Source organism: Zerene cesonia, chromosome 13 (genome assembly GCF_012273895.1).
Source record: "Zerene cesonia ecotype Mississippi chromosome 13, Zerene_cesonia_1.1, whole genome shotgun sequence".
NCBI lineage: Eukaryota > Metazoa > Arthropoda > Insecta > Lepidoptera > Pieridae > Zerene > Zerene cesonia.
The window spans coordinates 5,294,426-5,304,137 of record NC_052114.1 but is presented as its reverse complement, the minus strand read 5'-3'; the positions used below and the strand labels follow the sequence as shown (position 1 = coordinate 5,304,137).

The following is a 9,712-nucleotide window of genomic DNA, read 5'->3' as shown; positions in this document are numbered from 1 at the left end:
ATATATACAACTATAATTGTACTATTTTTAAAACGTAAATGTGTTAATTTGTCAGTTTTACTGTTATTGATATGTTTTTATAGTTTGCCTAAGTTATTATTGGATAGAGTGACTTGCAGTGGTTAAGGACCAGTGAGCGCAGAACCGAGGGCTCCTGGGTTTGATTTCCCGAACTAATTAACTAACAAAAAAAAATGACTTGGTTTTACGGCTAATCACCAACTTGTCAGTAAAGAAAATCGATCAGTGAATAAGTGAATATGAAATGACTTCTCGAAAGTTAGTCCTTAAGGCATAAATACTTTAGTGTTCATTTTCTCAGAATTTTGCTATTGTAATTATAACACTGCACGGATACAAAATATAGCAATGTTTAGAACTGCAATCAACAGCACCTTACAACCATACGTAATTATTATATTTTGTAAGATAGAATTGCAAATGCTAGGCCGCTATATAAATTAAGTTCATGTATTTAGCATAGTTTGGGTACACGAGAATACGATATGATGTTGTCATTCCTCGTGGTGTCATCACTGTTTTACTTGTCAATAATACAATAATAGGCCCCACACATTATAGATCGACAATTAATTAATTCAATAGATAATTTTGATAGCTACCCTTTAATAGTTATTATTCTCTGTAGATACATGTGAAAATATCACACTTATTGTTATATGCTCTATACATTTCACGTCAATCCAACAATTCAATCTCTCATTATAAAATGGGCTTTATTATGTAAATTTTAGACCATTTATATATTTCGTTGGTCTGATAACGGTTACTAATATAAGTTTTAATAATTATGTTTTATGTCAGATTTGACTATATTTGTAATAAACAATCAACTTTATTGTTGTAATTTAAAGGTTAATACAATGAATTTGTTGTAATTTCGTAATTCTTTTAAAAATATTTTATTTTTATGCCTCATGAATTGCAAATTAGAAGATTACCTTGGCCATCGGAAGAAATTGATTGTACAATATGACTTATAAATTTATTTGAACTTCCGCCTTGAGTAATTATGTATTGAAAATATATAATTTATTCACCAAACAATTAAAAATATAAATATATAAATCTTAAGTAGTGGAAAAATTAACACTTATGTAAGTTTAGAGACTTTCGTATTTACGAAAAAAGTAGTTCGGAATAATTTCTAGGTTTAACTAAGAATTAATAAGGTACCTCGTGTACCTAATTTTTTTAATAATATTTTCTAATAAAGATTCACATTCTATATTATAATCTAAATAGAGAAAGAAAAGAGCAAATTTATTATATAGTATGCTAATAAATTAGACATTAATTTTATACAAAATTAACAATGAAGTCATTAATGTTAATTCAAAATAAGCTTTTGACAATTATTAAATCAAAATACAAAATCCATCGTTAAATTCTAATTTTTGAAATACAATATTAAAAGGCAGCAAAAGACTTACCGCTTGCGTAAATGCTGTTAAAAATTTAAAATGTACCTTATTTAATTATGTAGACGTCTATTATTTATATACTATTTACCTTATGTATTCTTTAAAAACATAAGCGTCCGCATGCGGCCTATTGCGCAAGTGCCCGCACAAGACTGCGCCGATACTTTGGCAAACGTAATTTATTAACTCATTCGTGAGATGTGATCTATAGGTATTCACTAAGATAAAAAAAAAAACATTTATTGATTTTACTTAATTAATGTAGTTTTACAGCAGATTATAGTCATAAATATAGGTATGTGGATGTGTGCGTGATAATAGTGTGTAATAGCATTTATGTATGTAAAAGTTTATGTCTTTACTGTATGATCGAATTACTGTATGCGAATATGTTTATTAAATCAATTAGGATATAGAACAATCTTCTAGAAATATTATGACTTAAAATGAAATCATAAAAAGTTAATTTTTAAGAATAAAATTTGGTCGCAACTAGACCTAAATATATTTGTTATATGCCTAAATGCAGAATGGTTATTCTGTTTGAATTAAAAAAGAAATTGAAGACAGCACAGTTAAGTTATTCGTGAAAATATGCATACGTTGAACTTTACAGCTTATTACTTAGTAAGTTGCAGTCTCGAATGGTTGAAGAAGTAGTTAGTAAATAATGTTTTGTCAACAGTCAAATATTAAATACGTCACTCGAATCAATCAAAATCAAAATATTTCATTTTCAAATTGTTAAACTTTAGAGTTTTCTTTTATTTTCGATTAAATTGTGTTTTTGACGCGAGTATAAATATCTTTGTAAAAGCCTAAACCTGTCATAGTTTCTCAGTTAAGTGTACAAAAAAAATATAGATTGTGGGATAGTATCGTCTTCTATATGAAATCATACAATGTTTTAAAATTAAAATTCAATGAATAAGATTTTTTTCAAGAATTATAATTTTTCTAGCATCTGTACAGGAGTTTCGTTTGATAAAAAAGCGGTAAACGATTCTTTAATTTTCGTCTTTTTATGTTTGGTGACGTTTTCATTATTCGCCATCCCGATGGACGAAAAAAAATATCATTCAGCAATATCTTATTTACGTAGGATTTAACATCGACGCAAATATGAAAAGAAAAGCTACATTGACCACAATTATATAATTTGAATGAAACGTATTGAATAAATTGATAAAGGTCAGTGTGTAATGTATTGAGTGTTTAATGTTTATTTTACAATTACCGAGACAAATCAAGGTTGAAGTTTAGGAATTGAAAGAAGATACAGACAATTTTTGTGAACTTAACCATATTTTGTTGAGAAGGTTAACGATAAACAATTAGTCAACAAATGGACATTTTATTCGGTTTTTAATATGTAGCGGTGTAATTACTATTGAGTAATTTTTATGACCTTCAAAATGACGCAATGATGCATTGATTTCTTGTTTTGACAGTTTTTTAAAGATCCTCTAAGGCCAATAGCGCGTCATATGTGTGTTTTATGTGGATTAAGTATAATTACAATATTTGTATGAGTTATATAAGTGATACATAACGAGATTTTATTCCTGGACATATACATGAAATATTTTTTTTTTTCAATGATAAAAAGGTATAATTTTTTCTTCTATTATTTTGTTAATGCAGTGTTAATTAGTACACTTTTTAAATAATAATTGAAATCGCAATGTTGAGAGTTATGATCGTCTGCATTCGTGCGAAAGCTCATAGTGTAACAGAAAAACAGTCTTATAGGTAGAGATTAGGTAGAGATCTTTGTATGTGGTAGTCGAGCACGCTTCGGCACGAATTGGGCCAGCTCGCACCGGGGAAGTACCACACCCCCACAGAAGACCGGCGTGAAATAGCATTCTGCTGTGTTTCGTTCGGTGAGTGGGGGAGCCGGAAGCCCATATCTTTTTTCTTCCCCTTCCCAGTCCTTTTCTTTATTCCTCTCGCCAATCCTTTCTTAATCCCTTCCCAATTTAAAGTCAACAATCCATTTGTAGAGGCGTTAGGTCTGTAATCGATTTTACGCCTATGCAAATGTTTATGGGCGGTGGTAGCGCTTCATCAGGCGTCCCACCAGCTCCATTGCCGACTGTGACATAAAAAAAAAAAAAAAATCAACCTTTGAACTAAATTTCATCCAAGTCGGTAAGTGTAGTTTAGACATGATCAAGAGACAGACAGTCGAGTTTCTTTCGCATTTATAATATTAAGATTATAGTTTGTTCTAGTAACCAGTAGGTAGGTCCCTACCAAAAAAAATACATAAAAAAAAAACAAAAAAAATTACTTTAAGATACATAAAAATCACTATTAACACACACTTGTCCAAAGTTCTTAAAGTTAAAATTAAGATATGAACGTAAATTCATTGGGTCCCGCACTAGGCAGTGCCTAAACATTTAAGAAAAAAAAAGCAATTTAATTTAAATATAGTAATAGAAAGCTCTTATTTCTATATTATTGACAGATTATTTCTTAATTGGTAAGTATTTTCAATTCCATAATTAATTATTAATTCCTTGTTTATGGTATTACTATAAGTTATATCATATAAGCTGATCGAATGCTTTATATGTTAACAAAGGTTAAGTGCTTCACGTAATTAAATTATTGTACAATAATGATAAATTACTCCAGGAAGCTTTACAAGGATGTGCGAGTAAAATATGTTAAAAATATACTAGAACGGCTATAAGTAGTCGATTGTGACATAATGCATACTCGTAAACGATATGAATGAGAATTGTACGTGTGATTTTAAATGAAAAATATATACTTGTTAGATATGATATAACGTACGTACGTAATATACGAGGCACATCCATCTTTATGACTGATTTTTTTCTACTATGATTGCCTTTTGTGTCTTTTTAATCTGTATTTTCTTGTTAAACCCCTTTCGACTACATCTTTCGGTTTCTGTTAAGCGGTTTACCAAGAAAAATGTTGGGAATTACGTTTTAGTATGAATTATTGCTATATAATTATGAAGTACATTATTTTTTTTTTATTTCATTAGACCAATTGTAAAATAAAGGTTCAATAAGCAAATAAATAAACAAATAGATACATAACCAGCGCAGCTCTAATAATAAATTTCCGCTTGACATCATTTGTTTGAGTAATAATTTTAAGTTAAGGTTTTTGCGAATATAAAGTGTTATTTATGACCAAATATATTGCTTTGTCGATGTTGACAATAGTTAAAACCGATGCAAAGATGAAATTAAATGAAGAAAAACATACCTTTTCTGTAATTATTTACATAATGAACTGAATAAATATATGAATGATACAACGTTATACGCACTATAGTGTAGAGCTAGATCGATATATTTATTATTTAATATATTACAATACGAATAAGATGCGTGAAGTTAATGCAATAGAGGAAATCAAGCTAGTCACGAGAATCTATGGAGATAACGTTTTGTTGTAAATTATTATTTTGTTTACAAATTGCGTCATTTTTAGTGATTTTTGCTAAATGATACAAATTTTACGTTACAGACCTTAACTACAGATTAGTAAATGTTTACTATCCTTTACAAATATTATTGTAGTGAAAGATAGTTTATTCCTTACGATTTTCAATAACATACATTATGAGCGAAATAAAATCATGGATGAGAATTTTTTAAAGAATAGAAGATATTCGATCACGAGGCGGGATTCGAACCCGCGTATTTTTGTCAATCCGTAGCAACGCCTAGGCAGTAAATAAGTGTATGATCTATGGGCTAGCTATTCTGTTCTTTAAAACTTCTTATTTGTAAAGCATTTAAATGCTCAAAAACTAAAAATTAAAGAATCGTACATTTTATATAATTAAAGCTAAACTAAGATATTATTAAAACAGTGGGCATTTTTTACCGAAATGCACATACCCTTACTCATATAATCGTATATACTTTATATTTTATAAACTTATAATTATATTTAAAGCTTATATTATGGGTAAGACTTTTAACCTGTTATCTGCGACTTGCAAGGAGAAGAGTTAAGAGTTGATGATGACGATTCTTAAAACTATTGTTATACTACATTAATACTTGCATCTTTTAATATGAAGTTAAAATACTTAGTATTTACTAGTTAAAATGTTACATTTAATAGTTGATGTATTATTTTATCGCATGTAGATAAAGTATGAAGATGCCAAGTAGCTTCAATTTATAGTCAAAATTAAGAAATAATGTTATGAAGAAAACATTGAACATGCATTTTTTTGTCGAAATAACAAAGAACCAATCTACTAGTATCGATCGATAAACGTGTAGCTACTGATGTCATACTTTGTTACAATTATGCCTTCTTCAAGTATAATTGGATAGTCAGATTTTTATCATCAAGCTGGCAAAACGTTGCCGAACGAAAGATGGATTCTAAAAATGGAAAATGCCAATTTTAATATATTATGTCTGTAACATCTAAGGTAAGACAATATTAGTAAGGAATAATTAAAATTTCGTATTAATATACGTGTCATACATAACATTAAATTAAAAGACAAATTTATTTCAAAATTTAATAAGCAATCTTTTTTATACATAAACTAACAACAATAAAAAACTGTCTTACTCGAATTGTAATCTGTATGTAAACCAATGCATTTTGTAAGTAGATATGTTTGGTATCGATTTAAAAAGAAAATATAACAATAGCATTAAAATGTGTATTTGGTTACTTTATTCAATAGTTTACTTGTGTTCTTTTGAAATTACGATATAAAAGCTAATATTATCTTTATACGTACCTACGAGTAAAGACACTATCAAGCGTTTGAACTTTTATTTATTTATAAAAATCACTTGCCATAACAGGACACTTACCAATCTCTAAAACACATATATAGAAAATTCAGGGGAACAAGATGTTATAATATATTCAATCCACAGATTACAGATCAGATCAGGTTACAGATCCCCAGATCCGTTCTGGACATAATGGTTGTTGAAAGAGTATCCAATTTTTTACGTTGGTTGACTAGTCGAATCGCTATTGCATTTCGGTCGTCTATCACAATAAAATCAAAAATTTTTATGTTGTGTGTACTAATTTCAATTCATATTACTTATTTTTACTGCAATGAAAGTTCCTACTATTAAATAATCGTTTACATGTTTTTGTCTTCCTAAAGCAGTTGCATTTTTCAAAAAAGCTTGGTAGGTAAAATCCGAAAATCAGAGGATTCGAAAAGCACTGAAAGTAATCACGAGGCCGCCAAAAACCATAAAATGAGCTAGCTAGGAAGTTATTTGTTTTCGGTCTTTCGAACCCACTGGTGAGCTGATGTAGTTGTCATCAAAAACGACTTCTTTTTAACACGCTTTTTATTAGTTTAGAGCTAAATTACCCTATAAATTTTGGTGTAACTAATGCCACAAAAATAAATAAATTAATACAGGTTTAGTTTGATCAGTGTTGCAAACTTGAGGAATGCGAAATTTAAGCGAAACGTTTAGAAGTTAAAGTTTCTAATTAACTCATTAAGAATTGTATAAAAAGAAAGCTATTTATAAATGTGCATTAATTTGAACAAGTATCTCACAGTGTGCATAACAACATATATCACGATGAAACTGGTAAGGAACTTTATCTAAAACATATTTATAATTTTATTCTATTATCAATTAGAATTGTATTCTTTAAATATATCTCTTGTTACAGTACATCACATTATCAGCGCTCGTGGTAGTCGCTCTTTGCGCGCCATACGAGTCCGAAAACGATCCAGAACTAGCAGCAGTGATTGCTCGAAGACGCCTCCCAGCTCTGGAGCATGAAGAGGTACATGATAAATACGGACAGTACGCGTTGCGCTACGTGACAGCGGAAGGAGTCGTGGTCTCAGAGAGCGGCAGGCTCGTGCCCACGGCGTCCGGCGGTTATGTTCTTGTCACTGAGGGCGAGATCTCTTACATCGGTGATGACGGTGAACTGTACATCACCAAATTCAGCGCGGGTATTGACGGCTACCATGCTGAGAGCAACCACCCTCTGGTTGCACCTGAACCGGTCCTGGCTTAAGTTCTCAGTGATAGGGCTTGATTTGACGATACCGAAATGAATATACAGTGATGATATATATTATGTTATGGTTTTATTTCATGCTAGCTTTTCGCCCGCGTGTTGAAAAGAAATTCCTATGCGAATGACATGTTTCACTTCAGGAAACTTATATCCCTTTGGCCTCCTAATTGACTCCAGACCTAAAAATAATTCGACCTACAAGAGTACATTGCGACGTGAAACAAACACACTTTTGATAATATTCGTCGTTGTAATTATAAACGCGTTGTACTATCGTTACAAGAAGAGATTTAAGATAAATGTTCAAAGTGATATATTTAAAACAAATAATTGATGAGCTTAAACTTAGAAAAATATGTACACGTGAAATCACCATAATGATGGTAATAGTTATAAACATATGAAACAAGACGATAAAACTATAATAGTAATCTAAACAAACATAATCGAGCAGTGTGTGTTGCCAGTGATGACATATGGAACAGAAACGTGGTCTCTAACCCTGGGCCTTGTGCACAAGCTCAGCGTCGCTCAACGTGCTATGGAAAGGGCTATGCTTGGAGTTTCCCTACGAGATCGAATCAGAAATGAGGAAATCCGTAGGAGAACCGGAGTCACCGACATAGCTCACCGGATTAGCACGTTGAAATGGCAATGGGCGGGGCACATAGCCCGTAGAACCGATGGCCATTGGGGCAAAAAGGTTCTGGAATGGAGACCAAGTACTGGCCGACGAAGCGTGGGACGACCTCCCACGAGATGGACAGACGACCTGGTCCGAGTGGCGGGGAGCCGCTGGATGCAGGCCGCCAGTGACCGGTCGTGGTGGAAATCTTTGAGGGAGGCCTTTGTCCAGCAGTGGACGTCCCACGGCTGAAACGACGAAACAAACATAATAGTAATAATCTGGACGGCTCGTTGCCCTCCGGCGTCAAACAATGACCTTATTACCTACTTCACGTTAAAACTTAATATTAATCAAAAAATATTTTTTTTATAACTTTCGTAAGTTTAAACACAGTAAACAGAATAACATTGGTCACTTCTTTTGTAACCAATGTCTCAAAAACATCTTATAACCCTCCTTTGGAGATGTACAAAAACCACGTGTCTTTTTGCTGGATTTTTTCGTTATTTGTTCAATAAATATGACAATAGCGCAATTTTCGAAAAATACGAAAAAATAAAGATAAAGGGAGGAAGGAATTGTTTCGATGAAGTTCATGTAGATTTATTTATATGATACTTTATTGCACACACAGAAGATAGAGAAATACAGAAAGAACATACAATAAAAGAACAAAATGTACAAATGGCGATCTTATCGTAGGAAGAGATATTTAAGGGAGGTGGGTGTTATAAATAATTATTTTTATTTTTATTTATTTTTTGTTTAAGTGATTGAGGGGTAATAGCCCCTCAAATAATAAATGGTTGTGCTCGAATGCACATCCTTTATCAACACACTAATATCGATCAACATATTTTACATGTCTTTGAAACATGAAATTGAATTAATATTATGATGACCCGAAGTTATGAAGTGTTTAATAGGTCCTGCTTTACTTTCATCAATTATGTTTCACACAGCCGGAGGCCCCAAAAAAAAAAGTCGAATTTTATTACTTATAAAAATACTTTAATTATAATGATTACAATATGTCCTGCACGATGCAAGTGCTAAAAAGTAATAAATACAATACCAAATTTATTTAACATGAAAACTTAAAATTACGTCGCGTCAAAGGTATTCGCTACATACAGCAATATACGTTCCCGTGCGAACCGTCGACTCAGCGTTACATTAGGGTTCCGTTGGCGTAACTCCTCCCCCCGATGAACAGCAACTATTTGAGCACGGTGTGATAAAATGTTGCTGGAAACTGTGGTCCTAATGAAGATTCGGTACAATTTCGATTGTCTTGATCTTCCGCCGTGGTATCAGGGACTTCTGGTTTCTTACAGCATGCAACGCTCTTATTACGGATTATTTTGTAAGTTGCGTAAAGTAATAAAGTGACCAAAAGGAATATGTAAATTGGGACAGTAGTATGATATATCATCGATGTATCCTTTTCTAATTCAATCGGTGCTTGCATCAGTATCTTAGTATGAATCTTATGCAGATCTTCCAAATTTATTGAATTCAATTTTATATGATTTTCTGCGCTGACATTGAAGTGTATTTCATTTAAATCGATATTGTTTATTTTCAGTGGTTGTCC

At 31.7% G+C, this 9,712-nt stretch overlaps 2 protein-coding genes across 2 annotated transcripts in view; one reads left to right on the top strand and one right to left on the bottom strand.

Moving 5' to 3' along the window:
• Positions 1–1,603, bottom strand: part of LOC119831039 (protein lethal(3)malignant blood neoplasm 1) — a 5,923-nt gene extending 4,320 nt beyond the window's left edge. Inside the window, exon 1 of the mRNA XM_038354264.1 lies at positions 1,534–1,603. The gene's annotated coding sequence lies outside the window, so the exon portion shown is untranslated. The remainder of the gene's footprint in view (positions 1–1,533) is intronic.
• A 5,388-nt stretch (positions 1,604–6,991) lies between these two features.
• LOC119831042 lies at positions 6,992–7,539 on the top strand. The gene is made up of 2 exons (XM_038354267.1): positions 6,992–7,039; positions 7,125–7,539. Exons 1-2 carry the CDS (start codon positions 7,031–7,033, stop codon positions 7,482–7,484), a joined length of 369 nt encoding a protein of 122 aa, XP_038210195.1. The 5' UTR covers positions 6,992–7,030; the 3' UTR covers positions 7,485–7,539.
• Positions 7,540–9,712: the final 2,173 nt, after the last annotated feature.